General features: G+C 39.4%; 1 protein-coding gene and 1 long non-coding RNA gene across 3 annotated transcripts; both read right to left on the reverse strand.

Annotated features, from left to right (window-relative positions):
- Positions 1-4,561: 4,561 nt before the first annotated feature.
- Positions 4,562-9,417, reverse strand: LOC133725662 (uncharacterized). Of its 2 annotated transcripts, none has more exons than XR_009854533.1 (7): positions 8,827-9,417; positions 8,714-8,740; positions 8,469-8,590; positions 8,224-8,292; positions 7,888-7,950; positions 6,742-6,817; positions 4,562-4,836 (listed from the first exon to the last, which is right to left on the reverse strand). It is a non-coding gene; the product is annotated as an uncharacterized LOC133725662 (long non-coding RNA). The 2 variants fall into 2 exon arrangements; XR_009854524.1 differs by having other exon boundaries at positions 8,146-8,292.
- Positions 9,418-16,834: 7,417 nt separating this feature from the next.
- LOC133725742 (uncharacterized) lies at positions 16,835-19,148 on the reverse strand. Its single transcript, XM_062153141.1, has 2 exons — positions 18,476-19,148; positions 16,835-18,281 (listed from the first exon to the last, which is right to left on the reverse strand). The coding sequence occupies exons 1-2, from the start codon at positions 18,965-18,967 to the stop codon at positions 17,049-17,051; spliced, it is 1,725 nt and encodes a 574-aa protein (XP_062009125.1). The 5' UTR covers positions 18,968-19,148; the 3' UTR covers positions 16,835-17,048.
- Between the last annotated feature and the right edge of the window lie 176 nt (positions 19,149-19,324).

A 19,324-nucleotide genomic window follows, 5' to 3' on the forward strand; every position in this document is an offset into this window, starting at 1 on the left:
ACGAACTCCTAAGAACCAGAACCAATACCAGATCAATAGAAGCAGCTGTCTCGGATCCAAGATCTGGATTTGAAAGCTACCCGGGTCCCAAATACGGTCCCAAATCCGGCCCGAGGCCAAAAACAAATTTGCCAAAGCATACTTGACAAAAGCCCAAGCCCACCTGAAACTGATTTGGACACCCAAGTACATGGCCACCCTATCCGACCTTCTCTGGACACCCAAACATCTGCGCTCCCACTGCAGCCGTCGAAAGTCGCCAGTGGAAGAACCCACAGCGTCGCCACCACCAACCTCAATCAGCCCCAGCACACCTGGTCCAATTCCGCCGAGCCATAGATCGGAAGACCCTTCGCTAGGAGGACTTGGCACTATCGTCAGCCGTAGCACCTTGACCTGGGGACCCTGCATCCTCGACACCGCCTGAAGCCAAGACGAACTCTTACGTCCAAGATCTCGACGCACAGCAACCAACCGCCACCAGACAAGAGGGCCGGGATCCCAGATCTGGTTTGGGTCCCCCAAAACACAACACCGCCACCCATCTCCCTCCCAAAAGCGGAGAGCGGCATGAACACGGGACAAACCCGTGGGAATTGAAACCCGATGAAAAGATGACGGGATGAAGGTGCAGCAACTGACTGGTTGAAAGGGGGAGATGCTCGAGCCCAGAAGACTCGACGGCCAGGCTCCGCGAACTCCGTCGCAGGGCAAGGAAATCAAAAGGCAAAACCCTAGAGTTAGCCGCCAGAGAAAAGGGAGAGCGAGAGCTCTCATTTTTTCTAACTAAATCATAGTTGAGGGTACTACTTCGCACCAAAAAGAAAAGAATAAAATATTTTAGTTACTATATATTCTTGATCTATTATTAACCCAATAAATATATATACTTCTTAGTTGTAGTCACAAAGTAAGAAACATTCCTAGATGTAGCTCATCATATACAACCTCCTCTTCTCCTCTCGCGTGAGGAGAGAGACTTGAGTGGGGCACCTGCACCACGTAGATATAGGGCTGACCAATCAACCCCCTGCTGAGTCTTTTAGGTATTGCACTTTTAAAAAGCAGGGGTAGTTTAGGAACAAGGAAAAAAAATTCTGATGTCTGATTGGCTTGCCCTATATCCACGTGGTGGGGAAGCCCCTACCTAAGAATTTCTCATGATGGATATGACTCTATGAGTCTATGTTATCAGAAATTGGAGGTGTACATATATGGCCGCCTATAATTTAGGATATATAGCTAAACGACATGATTGCATTTGGATTATACATCCTTTATAATCACTTGTATCATTATTGAGCACATTACCGCATGTTTTCAACATGCATTTAGACATATGATTTATCATGTGAGCTATATCTAGGCCTGGCAACAGTGCGGTCATGGGCAGGTTACGAGCGGTCTTAACGGGTTGGCGGTCTTAATGGGCTCAACCCGTTATAGCTTATATCGGTAAGAGATCGATCTAAACAGCACTCTAAGTCAGCCCAACATCGTCATTCTTAAACATACGAGAAGTTATCGTATGTCCAATGGTTGACGTCCCCTTCACACTCTGGGTTCGAGGTTCGAGCATGAACTAGGAAGAAGCCAAACAGCCAATGGGATGAGGGGTCAGATAGCCAAAAATGGGTCTGAAATTGCTTGATTTTTTTTTTTGTCCAGTTTTACGACCTAAGATAGAGTTTATGACCAGAACCTTTGTGCCCGACGTCTGCTCATTTCCATGAGTATGTACAGCTCTATATTGTTTCCCCCATAGTATAGTATTGTAACTTCATTTTCTAGAATTATTCAACGGTTCCCTTTCATTTCAAACTTGGAACACTGTTCTAATTTGGCTCACACAGGGTGATTCTCTTTTATTTTTCCTTTGATACTAGTTTTTAAAAGAAGAAGCAAAATTAAAAAGTTGTACAAAATTGCTTCCTTTTAATTTTCCCTAATATTTGGGTAGACATTACTGTTCACTAATTAAATCGTTGCATATTTTAACAAAATTCCTATTTAGACTTGTTATTGACTTATTTATTAAATCAATAGTTCAAAAACTTAGAAGGATTCCAATGTCACTTCACATATCTCGTTTGAATGTGACTTTGGCATGACTGAAAATAAGACATTAGAGCAAGTTCACCCGTAGTCAAGAAATGTCAAGGTCGAAAAGTCAAGGCGTCGACTAGTCAAGTAACTGTTCACTGCCACTGGACATGGGTTTCCACCCGTTTGTTTTCTTGACCAGTCAAGACTGTTCATTTTTCACTGTTAATCGATTCTTAACTGTTAATTTTCACTCTTCATTGAGTGTTTTAACTGTTTATTTTCACTGTTCATTGAATTATTATTTTTTTATTTTAAAATTAAAATATATTTGATGTAAATAGATGATAATAATGGAGATTTATGGATAATTAATGTGAGCCCCGGAAAAGTTTAATGAGCTAAATTGAGATCGTTCGATAAACTACTTAACGATCACGGTAATCATCAAAGTACTCGAGAATATTTTCAGAAATTTTCAGAAAGTGAAATCCTCGATTTAAGGAGTTGGAAAATAAAGTACACGACATGACGAGTTCGTGGAAATTTTCGAGGAATTTTTCGGATACCCGAGCTATATGTTATGATTTTCGGAAGTTTTGGATTAAGGAAAATCTTTTGGAAAAGAAAAAGAATTTTATGATGCAATCTGGATCGTTCAATCTAGCACCGCTTCATCAGAGCCGTCCAAATTAATAAAGAAGGGAGTATAAATATAGGCGGGGTCAGATCAGAGGCTCAGATTATTCGAGACTCTCTTAGAAGCCTCGACCCGTTTCGGTAGCTAGATGACCCGCGACTGGGTCCGACCACTGCTCCTCCGTCCGGCCACCTTCGGCCGGCGCACCGCCACCGATCTCTTCCTCTCGTCATCGCCGTCACATCTGTGGTCTCAGATCGTCCATGCACTCAATGAGAAAGAAGAATCGACGGTGAGAATGTCCGACTGCTCCGGCGAGTTTCTGCAAATTCTGGCGACTGATTGGGCTGTATGTGGTATGAAAATCGCTCTTCTCATCATGCTCTACAAGTCTGTTTAATTAGTTTTTCAATTTGATCAAGTTTTGATAAATTGATTTCTAGGTTGTTTCGGGTTCGGCGTCGTTGCTACCGCCGGCAGCTCTTCTGACTTCCTTGGTTCGTTTCCGACGTCGTGGAGCATCAATTGAAGTCCAAGGAAGCCCAGTTTATTGAGTTGGCTGAAGTGAGGAGCTTGGGTATATATGTCCTGCCTCCGTCGTACCACCCCTTGTGGTGGCGGTTTGAATTTCTTTTGGGTTTAATTTCGATCACAGTGTGTCGACGTCAGCCACGATAGGTACCTGCCGAGCTGGCAGCCGGCGAGCCTGGTCAGGAAATATGTCAAGGCTTTGCCTTTTTTCTTGGCCTCGGTTAAGGAAAGCCAAACCTTGGCTGGGCAAGATTGGGTCGGTGGAGGGATGATTTTCCCCTTGCCCGGTCAACACATCATCAATCCTTGCTGGTGCTCGGTCAAAACTACACCGGTGAACTTGCTCTTAGAGCAAGTTCACCCGTAGTCAAGAAATGTCAAGGTTTAAAAGTCAAGGCGTCGACCAGTCAAGTAACTGTTCACTGTCACTGGACATGGGTTTCCACCCGTTTTTTTTCTTAACCAGTCAAGACTGTTCATTTTTTTTATTTTTTCACTGTTCATTAAATTTTTTACAATTTTATTTTACTGTTCATTGAAAAAGTTGAAAAAAGCCTCAGATGGACACTACTAGAATTTTTCTCATATACATCGACCAGAAACCGATGTAAAAAAAAATTTGTACACATGTGTTAGTGGGTGATGTAAAAGATCGCCAAAAAATAGACATCGGTTAAAAACCGATGTCCCATACAACAATAAACATCGGATTAGATTCCAGACTCGATGTTAAACTGCTATTATGATCACAAATTGGTGTTTTTAGATATTGTTAAACCTTCATATTTATGCATTTAATGCTTAACGAAATATAGGTTCAATAGCACTAGTATTCATTTTAACATCGTTACTCATTCTAGAAACGATGTGTAATATATTATTAGACATCGGAGTTTTTGAAATTTGCCTGCTGTTTATAAGCTTTACGGGTACTTGCTATATATCACACTATTTAAGATTGAATCTACATTCTTTTGTATTACTCGACCGATGTTCATTATTCTGTTAAACATCGTTTTCTTTTACAAAACGATGTCCATTTTTCTATTAAACATCAGTTTTTGAAGTTGACACCGATGTTCATACTTATACTAGACATCGTTTTTTATTTAATAAATCGATGTCCATTGATTTGTTTTACATCGTTTCTTACTTAAAAAGTGGATGTCCATTGCGTTGTTTTACATCGTTTCTTACTTAATAAGTCGATGTCCATTGAGTTGTATTACATCATTTCTTACTTAATAAGTCGATGTGCACTGAATAAAGAGACATCGATTTTTGTTTCCAATCTGATGTATTATCTCTTTAATGACATCGTTTTTGTAGTTTAATACTAATTTGAAATACACGTATATACATCATGTCCTTTATAAATTGAAAATTGGTAAGATACCAATATGAACTCATTTCAATTACAAACCAACAATCACAATTGTAACACCAACCAAAGGTTTTGCAAAATTATAAGCATCAAAATACCTAAAACTACTAAGCTTCTTGTTGAACTTAAAGAGTTATACACAAAGCTAGTGACCAAAACTTCTGAACCATATGTGTGGTAATAACTAACATCCTCGCTTGTAACATTCCTCACCAAAAGACATGTCATGTTGAAAGACCTGCACATATAAAGACACGTTCAAATTTATATTAGGATCCACGCCAGAACACTTCTAGCTGGAGCAGCCCCATTCTAATGCTCCTGCATAATATGTATATATCAATTAGATGGAATTTAATTTTTCTAGCTGGAGGTTTAGCCATTGTTTCATAGTACAAGAAAATGATTACCGACGTACATAAATAATTGTTTGACACCAATTTTAACTTTCAAGTATGCAATGCCTGACAATGGTACTGCCTGAACTCTTAAATAAGTAAATTCTACATCTTAGAGGTTATGCAGCACAATTTCAATTTAGCAAGAAAATATATCAATATAAATTTGCTCCAATTAGACAAGATCATAAAACTTATAACTATAGACTCACCATAATGCAACTTAAAAGTCCACACCTCTACCTCAAACACCAAAAGGGATATAGTACCGCTATTCCAACTCATCACTTGTAATACTATCACGAATGTAAAGTACTAAACCCTCAATTAAAGACAGACAAACTCCATTAAATTGGAACAAATGCCAGCATAGATAGACCCTGATCAAGTCCCCTATTCTTCAACCCCAACGTAATTATGATCTTAAAGAATTTCTCGGACAAGGCCAACAACAACCAAAAGGAAGAATCTATTTCTCCCAGTGCAATTCCAACTCGATCCACAGTTTAGATGAGCAGGAGACCAGCCTTGTTTTAGCTTCAAAAGATGTAAAGAGGATAAGGAGCTAAGTCCCCTACTTAAATTAATGACAGTCCATTTGTTCATGAGAAATTTGATTTCTTATTTAAAAAGAAAAATGAAGAAACTGGGATACATGATCACATATAGTTGAAAATCAAGTGATTAGTAATTTCCATTTGAATTATCCGTAACTCTGCATGTCTTTATTTCCAGACTTCACCATGCTATGTAACAAACCACATACCTTGCATGCCATACAACAAAAAACAAATCAATGTTTAAAAAGTATTCATGTAGGAAAGAAAGGTTACCAATGATGCTTTTCTGCTATAAACAGCAACCTCATGATTGGCTATTAATCTCTTTTCATAAACCCTAGCCTGAAACCTCTAATTCATTTTGTGTCTTGAATTATTCAACTTGTTTTACTGAGAAACCCAATAGCAGATCACAATGAAACTTCCTTCAATTATTTCTAAATAGTCATATATACCACCTACAAGCTGCCATAGCTTTCATTAATTGACTCATTATGAGATAAAATACTAATCATGTGACACACACCAATGATAAGTGGATCTAGGCTGCTATGCTACGTGAGTTTCTTTATAAAATACTGAATCTTTACTATGTATGGCCTTTTTGGTTGCTGTTAATTAGATGTTATCAAAGATTGGACTTGTTGACTTAGATCCTAATTATGATTCTCAATTATTTTGATGACATTGATTGCATCACTGTTAACTTCAAACTTCCTGAAGTTTTCTCCAACTTTAAAACAAAGTTCTATTAACTGTGTTAAGGGCTTAGCTGGCTCTGTTTTACTCCAAAAGATCATGTAGCTATTTTTTCAAAGAATATATAATAAAGAAGAAAAGAGAAAATTATTCAGACAAACAACAAGAACATTTGAGAGTTGAATTTCAATTCGATTACTGCTATGACTGTTGCTGCATTCTTAATATATTATCAGAGGGTAAAATTCAATAAAGACAACTGAAACAATTAATTTATGAAACTTAAACCATTATATCATATTGTTAAAAGTTTTAACTTGACCTTAGAAACTGACAGAAAGCTAAATACCAATTTATGTTAACAAACTTTGAAGACCCTGCAAGTCATGTTCCTACCTAATACTATTAGTCAATCAAAAGAAATAAAAAAATTACTTAACGATTAGAATTGATATACAAAAATGACAAATAGAGCAATGTTCTCACCTGTTTTCAAATTATAATTTGCTTATCACAAAACTCCTTTGACCAAAGCCAAACAGTCCAAGACACACAACAGAACCTGCATTAGAAAATAATCATCTTTCAAAACATACTCTAACCAACCCACCCACATGATAACTGCACAGTCAAACTGTACAACCATTGCAATGAAACTGAAAAGCCTAGCTTGAATCCCTTTAAATTTCAACCCATATTTCAATCCACAGCAGAAGTTCTAGCAGCTAGATTACTCTTCCCCGCTGTGTTTATATTGGTCATTTAGCACTATTTATTTTGATCATGAAATTGATGATTTACTATGTTCAATAAGATTTTGCTGCTACTACATAGCAAACCCTTTTATTTTTGAAAGGGCCTATTTTTGATTAAGCTGACCACTTCTGTAAGTCGTTCTAAATAAAAACACTAAAATCCTAAACCTATAACTGCACATTCCGTAACATACTGTCCCAAAACAAAATCAAGCAGCAATGCCAGTGGACATGAACACAAAAGGCAGTACTTGGTTACTAAAAGCAAAAAGAATTTCTCATTCAGTTAAGAAAGAGAAAAACAGATACTTCAAGAAGACACTTCTCTTGCCCTTGAATCTTCCAAATACAACAATCGATCAACACAGTTTCAGAGGTAATACTTGCTGTACATAATATAAAATGTCAGCAATCCCTTCACGTGCAGAGTGAACTCAATAGAAATATAAAAATTGCATTTCACATTAACCTGTAATCTCCACTATAATTTCATGGCAGAAGGAAGTTTGTAGTTCTCCCAAGTTTAAAACCGAGTATAGATTTTTATAGTTGAATTTTTTTATTTTTTTTTCACATCACATACAACTTCCTATACAATAATATCTCATAAGCTGTTTTCTGTAGCTATGACCAACGTCAACTCTATTTCAAACCCATAGATCAACCTCTAAATCCCAGATTAACTTGAATCCAATCATTAAGGAAATAATATTTCAAAACTGAAAACAAATCAACAACAGCAAACAACAGAAACCTTTTTATTTTAAGGTCAGATCTGAAAAAAGAAAACAACAATGAAATTCACACACAAACCATAAAAGGTAAATGCAGAGATATAACTAAATTAACAACTAAAATAAATAGAAAGTAACTAAACCTTGACTGAAGGGTTAATCAAATGAACTTTGAGTGTAGCTTAGAAGGACCTCCTTTATTTGGCCTGCACAATAAAGTAAATGGAAATGTCAGACAAAGAATTCAGGCTTTAGAAGAAAGCTGCACTCTACATACATAAAAAGGTAATAACACGACCCATCTATATTGATCTGTGAGGTTTGGTTTTAATAATCTTGTAGGTCAGATATCAAGAATTCATCTTTTTAAAGAACAATGGTCCATAGTATCATCTTTTTACCAGTCTCAAATTTGATAGAATTCCAAATATCTGGTTGCTTGTCTTTTGACAAATCAATGCACTTAGCATAGGAACCACCTTCAATGTTTGACACATGATTGTCACTGTAGCAGTGCTCATCATCTCCAATTAAGTACGTATTATGATCTGCAGACAGAGTTGTTTTGTCAGTTTCTATGACAGATGAGCCACAAGCATCCCTCTTTATGCATCTTACACTAAAATTCAATGAACCATTGTCTTATGCTACCCATATAGAGCACATCAACTAGATTCAGCTTACAAATCAACGAAATAAATCGAACAATAAAAGAAAAACTTACCACTCAATAAGTTTGGCAAAGTGAGCTCAAAGAGTGTAATCATAAGGTAGAGAATCCAATACGTAAGCCATTGGCGATCATCAGTTGGTGATTTAGTCTCTATAACCCGAATTGAGGCATACCTACACAACAACCCAGAATCAGTTAACCAGATTACAGAGGATTTAACATGAACACAGAACAATGCATAAGAAAAAAAAAAGGATCAGAATTCAGAAAGCTATAATCTTTGAACCAAAACTTACAGTGGCTAAACCAAACTAACCACAGGCCTGCAAGAAACAAACCCATTACATAACCAAAAAAAAGAAAAAGAAAAAAAAAAGGTTTTGGTAAAGTGGGTAATAGCAGTTGATACCCAGCAAGAACATCGAAGTTTTTAAGGAGAACTTTGAGGAAACTTCCAGCACCAGATCCCATCTCCGGTTTCTGAATGTCGGTAACTGAGAACTGAAACTGAAGGGTTCTTTGCCTTCTTTCAGTCTTTCGAGATCCGAGATCCGAAATCCGAGAGAGAGAGAGAGAGCTTGCTCGTGGAGGTGATGGCGCCGGCAAGGGGGCGGAGGCGGTTAATGAGAGAGAGAGAGAGAGAGATAATAGCGGGAGTGAGCGGATGAGAGGGAAGCGGTGGTGGCTGTGGAAAGAGAGTGGGAGAGGAAGGAGGAGAGGGCTAGGGTTCGGGGAATAAGAGGAGAGAAAGTGAGTTGGAAAAATTTTAAGTGTGGGGAATGAAAATTTTGTTCCCCGCGTTCTTGAAAATTTTTAACTTAGTGTTTCCGCGTTTTTGAAAATTTTAGAATCAAAATATAGACATCGGTCAACAGTAAAAAACGATGTCAGTTATATGCATACAAATCGGTTTTTGAGGAATCGATGTTAATGACATTGTTTTACATCGCGTGTATTTCTCACCGATTTAATTGTCGTGATGTCTATGAGCATAATTCTAGTAGTGGGACGATCCAAAAAGCTCTAGAGAGAGCTTGGAGCTCTCTGACCCGAGATGCACCCGCGACCCGCGACCGACTGGAACTTCCACGTCCGGCCACCCCACAACAGCGCGCGACCACCGACGTCTTAGTCTCGTCGTCGCCATCACGCCTGCGGTCTCGGACCGCTCATGCACCCGACGAGGAGGGAGAAATGACAAAGAGAAGCCCGAACCTTCACCAGCAAGCTCTGCAATTTCCGGAGACTCCGGCCACCGATTGGGCCGCATGCATGTGGTATGGAACTCACTCCTCTCATCGTGCTCTACACTCTAGTATAATTAGATTTTCGATTTGATCGAGTTTTGACAATTTGGTTTCTAGGTTCATCTCGATTTCGTCGCTGTTTTGACGCCGGCAGCTTTCCGGCACCTTTGGGCTTGGCTTCCAGCGTCTCGTCCTCCACTTTCTTCCTTCAGCGTGTCGCCTTCTCCAGTTGTGTAGACGACCTCACCCACATTTGGGGCTGGGCCGAGCTGGCAGATGGGTTGGCTGGGCAAGAAAAATGTCAAGCCTTTGGCTTTTTTCTTGGCTTCGGTCAAGAAAGTCAGGATTTTGCCCCGTCAAGAAGCTACCGGTGGAGCTGCGTTTTTCTCCTCCATGGTCACCACCTCAGCTTTTCCTAGCTGGTGACCGGTCAGGAAGCAACCGGTGGACTTGCTCTTAGAGTCCAACTCTATATCTTTCGTTATGAAATCCTGTTTGGTGCAACTCTAAGAGAACCGTACCACACTAGCGTGCATGTGTATTTTTTTCTCTTTTCATTAGCAAAACAATATATATATATATATATATATATATATATATATATATATATATATATATATACAGATTTTTTCGAGAGCGAGGCTTCGCTCTGAAATTTCAGAGCGAGGTTAGGGTTTATGATCACTTTTCAGTCGCATTTCCACATCTCGACCGTTCAGTTTTTAGCAACTAATGTATAGATCATCTCTGCAAAATTTCAACCAAATTGATGGTCGTTAAGTCATTGATAACTGTCTTAAAGCTAGTACGGTTTAGGTTGGACAGATTCAGTTCGTCTACTGGTTTAAGTGAGTTAGATACCTTAAAGATCATCAATTTGACTGAAATTGAACGGTCGAGATGTGGAAATGCGACCGAAAAGTGATCATAAACCCTAACCTCGCTCTGGATAGGATCTAATATATATATATATATATATATATATATATATATATATATATATATATATACAGTCCGGCTACACTAAGGATGTCCTTAGTTTTTCTTAGGTACGAATTTCCGGTTTTCACCCACTTTCCGATCAAATTTTCACATCTTAACCGTTCAGTTTTTAGGTCCTAAGTATAGATCACCTCTGCAAAATTTCAGCCAAATTAGTGATCATTAAGGCATCCAAAACTGCAAATTACAACAATGTAAACGAACGGTTCCGGTTCGACAGATTCGGTTCGTTCGTGTAAATTGCAGTTTTGGACGCCTTAACGATCACCAAATTGGCTGAAATTTTGCAGAGGTGATCCATACATTAGGACCTAAAAACTGAACGGTTAAGATGTGAAAATGTGATCGGAAAGTGGGTGAAAACAGTAAATCCGTTCCATAAGAAAAACTAAGGACATCCTTACCTGAGAAAAATCCTATATATATATATATATATAATATTTAAAATGAAGTTACACATAATAATCTTACTCAAGGGACACGGCATAAAAACTCATTATCCAAGTAACTTCACGTGTTTGGGCTGGTGATAGCTCAAGACAAAAAATAAAAACCGATTTCAAAACCCTAAGGCATAAAAAGTTTCAAAATTATATAGGACCAGGAACACATCTTGCGACACATAATTTTAATTAAAAGAAAAGTCCTGAAAACATCAGGAAACCAATAACTAAAACTTATGAAATCCGGCAGGCCCTCGGGAAGACACGACAACAAGTTCGATGAAGAAACGGAAAGGTAGTACCAAGGGAGGACCCAAAATTTTTAGTTCAAATTAGGCCTTCATAATAATTCTTGCCAAAACTTTATAGTTACGAAACCATTCCAAAAATTCAAGACAAAAAAATTATCAAAGTAGTTAATCTTCATAGTAATATTGTTTGCCCACAGAAGGCTACAACAAGTCGATGTAATTTATCAGCAGTCGATAGACAAAAAACCCATAAGCAACAAAAACCCTAGCCGGCCACCAGAAAAACCAAGCCACCATATTCTCACACACTGGAAGTTTAAAATTCAAAATAAAGTAACAAACTCTCATTCTAACTACTTAATCTATGAGGCGATCGACATTCTTAACAACTGTATTATTTGTGGGCGCGGAAGGGCCTTTGTTAATACAGAGAAGTGAACATGAAATTCATCTCTATAAAGAAAATAGTCAAAATTACTTCTATTACTAAGTATTCCTATAGATTGTCCAAATGATAACCAAGTAATTTAGTCTAATTCCTACCTTAATTATTTACAGAAAAGCAACACAGAAATGAAGTATTTGAGATCGACTAGAGTCTCAAAAACACCTAATTACTGTTTATGCAAGCAACAACAATTTTTTATGAATAATATAACTATAGGGTAATGTCCAAGGTAATCTCATTTCTAAGATTAATAAACCAAAGTACACTCCAAATTGGAGGATTAATAGGGGTCTTTGGGGTTGTGGGTTTTGATTATGTCACACATGTGAGATTGATTGATCTTATCAATATTTAGGTCAGCTTCTTCAATAATCCCTCGAGTACAATGTCACAGACTCACAGTCTGAATGTGTGACTGATGTTATGTTGGAGATTGTAAAACCCGAGCCAATCCATTCACTTGTGCAAAAACTGGGTGAGAGGGTCAAATAGCCAAAATTGGGTCTGAAATTCAGAAATTGCTTTATTTTTTTCCAATCACAGAGCCTAAAATAGATTTGAGGAGGACGACGTCTATCTACTTATCTGCCCACCTAAATCACTTCACGCAAATGACGCAATACAGCTTTCTTTCCCTACATGATACCTCAAATTTAAAAAAAAAATTAAAAATAAAGACATTTTTTAATTTTTTTTTTTTTCAGTATAACGCTTCTCTTTCGTTTCAAATTTGAATACCGTTTCAATTTGGTTCACAACCTTTCATTACTATTTCCTCTCTTTGGTACTAAACTACTAATTAATCTAGTAAAGAACATGACCCGAAAAAAAATAAAAAATATATAGTAAAGAAGAAGCAAAATGCGTTTTTACAAATTTCTTCCTTTAAAAAGTTAATTTTCCAAAATAATCATGTGTGTTAAAATGTTGTTAGACTGTTTAAAACTTTAAATAGGTGCACATTTAAGTGTTCACTGTATTTGAGGACTAATCCAAAAATGAGAGCTAGCAGAGTACTGCTAGAGTTGGGAGAGCGCCGCCCCTAGTACTCTTCATCGAAAAGAGTGGGCCGGTCTTCGTTACGGGGTTCATCCTTAATGGAATACTATTTCAGCATCTTCATCGATGTCGGGTAAGTCGAGCCCGACTCTTGCTACGTTTTCTTCTTCGCAGAGTTCTTCTGGAGGCATGGTGATGAGTTGGTGTTGCGGCGGCAAGGACAAATGCTATTTTGGTTTGGCTGCAGGGGAAACCCTAATTGGGCTTGGGCTCTGATCTGTTTTTCAAATTTGGGTTTGGGCACTAATGGGTGGACTAGGGCAGCAGCAAGTGGACTCACTACATTTTGGATTTAGATTTGGGATTTCGGTGGATTTTTTGAAAAAAAAACTTAAGATCCAGGTCGATTTCCGTTTAAAATTTTTTTATTGGCATCAATACCCGCACGAAACTTCATGGCTTATTGGTCTGAGGTGTTAGCAAGTCTACTAGTGGATTCTACGGAAAACTTTTATTGTCAGTCTCTCATTAGTTTACTCCCTCCTGAACTACACTCAATAGGTGAAGTGGTATTGCGTTAGCGGTATCTCTTTCTGACGGCCCCACAGAGGCGGATAACTATGTAATATGGCTTTTGCTTATTTTGAATAAAATGGTTGACATTCTTCATCTCAAAAATAAAAAATTAAGATTGTTATTAACTAATTAGACCTATTAGAGTTGATATAGACTTTGTACAAATATGAATTTGAGAGGTAAAATTCATTAATAAGATATAACAGCCCACCATGTCCTATTTGATTAGGTGTATCTTTCACATAAAAAAAAGTAGAATGAAAAAAATCTTACTCTACCAAGGCTAAACTAAATTTAGCTCAACGGAATTTGATCTCTCATAATAATTCATGAACACATAAAATCACTCAATGGAGCAAGCAAAGAACCATTGATGGTTCATGTATGACATATTATGCAGTCCCAATTGGAAGTGAGGCGTGTTTTTGTTTTTGTTTGTTTTTTTTTTTTTTTTTTTGTACTCAGTTATATATATAATGTAAATTTCATAGGTTTTTTTTTCTTGCAAGAAGTGTATACTTCCTAGTTTAATAAAGGCTTGTACAAAACAATTTTGGGTCTCAACAATAAAAATTAAAGCATGAAAAACCTAATTTATTAATGTGCCTAATTTCAATTATTATTTAAGTTCAAACAAACACTGCCATTGAATGTAGCAGACACTCATTTACATATTTTTGATGAGAGGGAGGGACCGGCAAAAAAAAAACACTCTAACGTCCAAGTCTGGCTCAAGTCTGTCTCGATTAGGTGTGAGTTAAAAAAAAAAAACATTATTACCTTGTTTACCTGTTGCCCATTCTTGCTCTTAAACTAATAAGTCCCTTGTAAAAAGAAATACAAGCAATTCCTTCGTATGCGATGAGTTGTTTTGAGCTCCCAAAGCATTTATGCAATGAGACTGATGGCCCGTTTTTGGTGGGGAGGAGATGACACTGAGAGAAAGATTCATTGGATCTCTTGGGAGAAGCTTTGTAGTCCTAAAAATGAAGGAGGTTTGGGTTTTTGGAACATGCATCATTTTAATTTGGCGCTCTTAGCCAAACAAGGTTGGCGTTTGGTTCAAAATCTGAATTCCATTATTGCTAGACTCTTAAAAGCAAAGTATTTCCCTAATTGCACTTTTATGGAGGCTGAGGTTAAGGGAGGTGACTCCTATATTTGGAGAAGTATTATTTCGGGAAGAGAAGTGTTAAAAAAAGGGTTGAGATTTCAGGTAGGTGATGGGAGTCGTATCTTTGTTTGGAAGGACCTATGGGTGCCATTTCCCCATTCCTTCAAACCTTTCTCGCCCATGATGGAAGGGACGGAGGACTTTGTGGTTGCAGATTTAATTGATGGGGAGAATGGGGGAGTGGTTACTAGACTTGATGGATGAGCTGTTCACTGAAGGGGAGGTTGACACTATTGCATCAATTCCTTTAAGTCTACGTGGGGCAGAAGATAGGTTAATATGGCATTTTGATCGGAAGGGTATTTATAATGTCAAGAGTGGGTATTATGTGTTTAATAAAACTCAAACTGCACTGGAGAGGGCTTCAACGTCAATGGCAGTGGACGGCGGAGCTTGGCGTCGTTACTGGCAAATGGTGTGGAGTGCTAATGTTCCCCCTAAGGTGAGGGTCTTTATGTGGAAGCTGCTGAAAGGGGTCTTACCCACAAAGTTTGCGTTGGCAAAGAAGAGGGTTCCTATTGCTGATATGCTTTGCATGTTTTGCATGGGTGACGTTGAAACAGGTACGCATCTATTTAAAAATTGCCCAGCTTTGATTTGTTTTTGGCTATTTGGACCACTTAAGCTGAAAGTTGTGGAGCACCCAGCAACTTGCCTAGAAGGGTGGACGCTGGACATGTTGGATGTATTGACCATTGATCAAAGAGATTTCTTCTTTGTGGGCTTGTGGGCTATATGGGCAGAAAGAAATAGATTGGTTTGGAATAATGGTGCTTTTAAGCCTATGTGTTTAATTGAATGGACAGTCCACTTTCTGGAGGATAATCAGAAATATCACCCTAAGGCAGTGAGAAAGAAGAAGAGGCCATTAACCAAATGGCAATGTCCACCTAGTGGCAGACTGAAAATTAATGTTGATGGGGGCTTTTAGACCGGAAAATGGGTGTGGAGGCATTGGGGTAGTGGTCAGAAATGATGCTGGTAAGGGTATTGCTGCTTTAGCTAGACCTTTTCTACATGCTCACTCAGTCCTAAATATGGAAGCTGAGGCGTGTAGAGCTGGTCTTCTCCTTGGTATACATCAAGGGTGGTCTGAAATTGACATTGAAAGCGACTCTGCCATTCTGATTACTGCTCTCAATAGTGTGGAGAAAAATTTCTCGGAGGTGAGTCGGGTTTTGGATGATTGCAAAGATTATTTTAATGTTTTTCAGTCAGTTAGAACTCGACATATTTACCGTGAAGCAAATGGTGCAGCTGATAGGCTAGCGCACCTTGCTAGTTTATTTTCTATTGATGATGTATGGTTAAATGAGACTCCTGCTATTATTCAGGATGTTCTCTACGAGGATTACAGTAGTGTTCCCCTGGTCAGCAGCTGACCATGGGGAATATGATCACTCACTGTCTGATTTCAATCGGACGGTTGACAGCTCTCATCTCAGATTTCATCACTTAGCTATCAACCGTCCGTCCGAAATCGGACGGTGAGTGACCATATTCCCCATGGTCAGCTGCTGACCAGGGGAACACGGCAGACGAGGATTATTGTAATAGTAATTCTGTAGCTCGGGGTTCAGGTTTTATGTCCCCCCCCCCCCCCCCCCCCGATGCAAAATTTTAATTCAATAAATGGAACCGGGCGTGGGGCTGAGTCTCCCAGCTAGGCTGGGTTCCAAATCCCTTTAAAAAAAAAAAAAAAAAAACTAATAAGTCCCTTGTATTATTATTCGAGCTCAACAGCCATGACAGTTCTTGGGTTGAAAGCCTAGCGCCGATACTTGCGGCGCAATCTACTCGAGTCGATCCCTGTGGAGTGTGGTGCACGCTTCGGAAAGTTCATGGACTACTCGAGGTCGTTACTCGTTACAGAAAGAGTCATTAGCCGCTCGAGCCCGCATCTGCGAAAGCCACATCTACTGGAGTTGTTTATCAGCAGTTGATCCCACGTTTGTACATTCTTCCCTATCATACCATCAAGATTCCATTGCTTCCAAGTTCAAAACTGCAAACACCAAGCTGAGCATTGCTGGTAAGTACTCCTCCACACCGCACATTCTCTGTTGCTTTTTACCTTCAAAGCAGCAATGGATCTTGAACTCCAAATATACCTCCAGTCTTGTGCAAACCATAGGTCATTGCAGCATCAGTTATTGAGCTAGGCCATCTTAATAAACCTAATGTACTGAAGCAATGAAAAGATAAATAGCAACCGAGAATGTGCGGTGTAAAAACACAATTAGCGTATGTAAAAACACAAGTACAGTTCAGCGACGGCAAAAGACTTTATTGAACAATAACCTTAAGCTTAAGCACTTGTTTCACCCCGTTTATAACATAGTTTTAACTTAAAAGGGAACGGGCCTTGAGCTAAAATAAAATAGTACAGGTCACAAAGAGCTAATATACTAGAGACAAGAGGTTAATTAATTATAAGCATGCATCATCATGAGCAGCTGTGTTAATTGAAGTGGAAGGAAGCCTGGCTTTCTTAGAGTTTAATCTTCTTTGCTATCTGCGCAGCACCAGATACCGCAGCTTTAGCTGCCTCAGCCATCATCTCTGGTGAACAATCGTATGGCAAGCTTCCTGGGGGGGACCCAATATTCAACCCCATCTTCCGTTTTCGATGAGAAAGTTCCGACTTTTTTTGGGACTTAAGGCCCCTGTAATCTGCAAGCAGTGCCATGAGTTGTTCTTGAGGCAGGACAGCCCTAATATTGATATCATCATGAAGCCCACATTTCTCCTCGACAAGGGATCCTAGAAGAAGTGTAGCCTGCTTCCTGAAAGGGAATTCTTCATCAGGCAACTTGTGCATGTCTGCCAACCTCTCCAGTGTACCTCTCATGAAATAAGAAGCATATGCCCCTAATTTATCGAACATTGTCGAAACAACTTCAAATGCAAGGTCCATGCTGAGAGCAGGAGCATTAGTCTGGTGATAACCAAGCAAGCTGTGAATAGTAGCACACAATTTTTCTATTATGGTCGACTCCTGAGGCTGAGGCTCATACTTGTTTGCAATGGCACCGATCTGGTCAACTCCCTGTTTGATCAAGCCTTGATCAACGCAAGCATGAATGACACACTTGAATGCGTTTGCTGCTGCGTCAATGTCCTCTTCTATATTGCCGTCATCCTCTTGTACAGGTTTCCCCATCAAAATTTTGAGTGCATGAAACACAAGAGGGAGTTTACTCACACAGATTCCCCTGTTGGAGGAATAAACTTTTGCCACTCCAGTATTGAGCAATGAGGACGTGGTGTACCCCTCATGCGCGTGTGGAACTTTTCTAGAGACAGACTTAGATACCAAGCATAAGAGGTCGAGCAACAGCTGTGGTGGAACATCTGTAGATGGGTGGAGGCAGACTCTATGAAGGCACCACCCTAGGCGCACCGTAACAGGGGGTCTATGCGCTTCCAGTTCCAAGATGAGTTCGAAGATAGCCTTAAAGTAATTGAGAACTGCTAGCTTGAACTTGGTAGGCATGAAGACGAGACATATTTTCATAACATCCAAAAGATACCAGTACTCTGGGACTCCTCGCCGAGTCAAGGCAGCAGCAGCAGCAGTATTTGATGCGCCACCACCAGAAAGCACAGGAAGCCACCACCTTTCAAACAAGCTAGTAAGGGCTTCACTTGCAGGGGCAAGATGCGGTGTGCCTTGGAAACTTTGCAGCAGCTCCCCAATCACATGAGATGATGGTTTCCTCACCTGTTGTAGAGTTGGGTAAATTAGCTAGTATAACTATCAAGTCTATATCAACCTACTCCTCTCCTCTAAAAAAAGTTTGGAGAATTAAAAAAAGTTTCAAATAACGTCTAGCTAGCAGTTAACTTAGGCAACAAAGTCGAATAAATTTATCAATTGCTTGCCTAAAATTGGGATAAGAAGAATGAAATACATACCCGAAGGATGGAACTGGTGGTGAAGTCGAGTAAGTAGTCGTACAAGTAGGAAACGTCGGACCAGGTAGAGTTAGAGTTAGAGTTGTTGTTGAGGATAATAGCAGCGAGCAACTGTGATATGCATTTCAGTCCCAACGCGCCTGCATTGTTATTCAAAGATGAGGGTTGAATTCGGAGAAGACGGACCACGGCCTCGGATACCAACTTGCTGCGGCTATTCAGAATTTCGGGTGAGACTTGTGGAATGACGACGGAGAGAATTGTGAAGAGGGCCTCGATGACGTGAGGCTCGGAGGAGGACGGGAGCTGGGACAGAGACAAACACGTGGCCTCCAAGTAGGCAACGGCGGAGGGAGCAACCTTCTGCGCTATGAAGTCATGGGCCATGGCGACTGTGATTTGGCGAATCTCTAGGTGCTCCTTGCGCGTCGGATTGGTGAAGCGCATCAGGATCCAGCTGCCCATGTTGAAGTCGCAGTCTTCAACCTCCATTTCAGTTCGGACCTCGCAGATCTGGTGGTGTGCGGCTGGGGTTAGCGTGAGAGCAGGTAAGCTAGTCTCAAATCCAGAACGAGTTTAGTCGGTACGTACGTCTGGGGGGTTTAAATGTGCCGCTGCTTCTCACCTATAAATTTTTCCTGTTTTTCTTTAGCTACCCCGGCTCTCTTAAAATGCCTAACTATGGTCAAATGGGTTACCAATGGTTCGTGAGGGTCGTTTGATCTTGGATGAAACCAAGGAGCTCCGTCAAGCGTCGAAAGTCAACTAGAATCTACTAACAATTATGGGCAGAAACATATAGAATTTTTATTGATAACTTGAATGAAAATTACAATCTAAGAGCAGGTG

The sequence above is a fragment of the Rosa rugosa genome, chromosome 1, assembly GCF_958449725.1.
Source record: "Rosa rugosa chromosome 1, drRosRugo1.1, whole genome shotgun sequence".
Taxonomy (NCBI): Eukaryota; Viridiplantae; Streptophyta; class Magnoliopsida; order Rosales; family Rosaceae; genus Rosa; species Rosa rugosa.

Bases quoted from the DNA above. Each gene is read 5' to 3' on its own strand.
- LOC133725742 (XM_062153141.1), bottom strand. From the start codon at position 18,967: ATGGAGGTTGAAGACTGCGACTTCAACATGGGCAGCTGGATCCTGATG. The intron at 18,282-18,475 runs GTATGTATTTCA...ACTCTACAACAG, and splicing joins CCACCAGTTCCATCCTTCGG to GTGAGGAAACCATCATCTCA.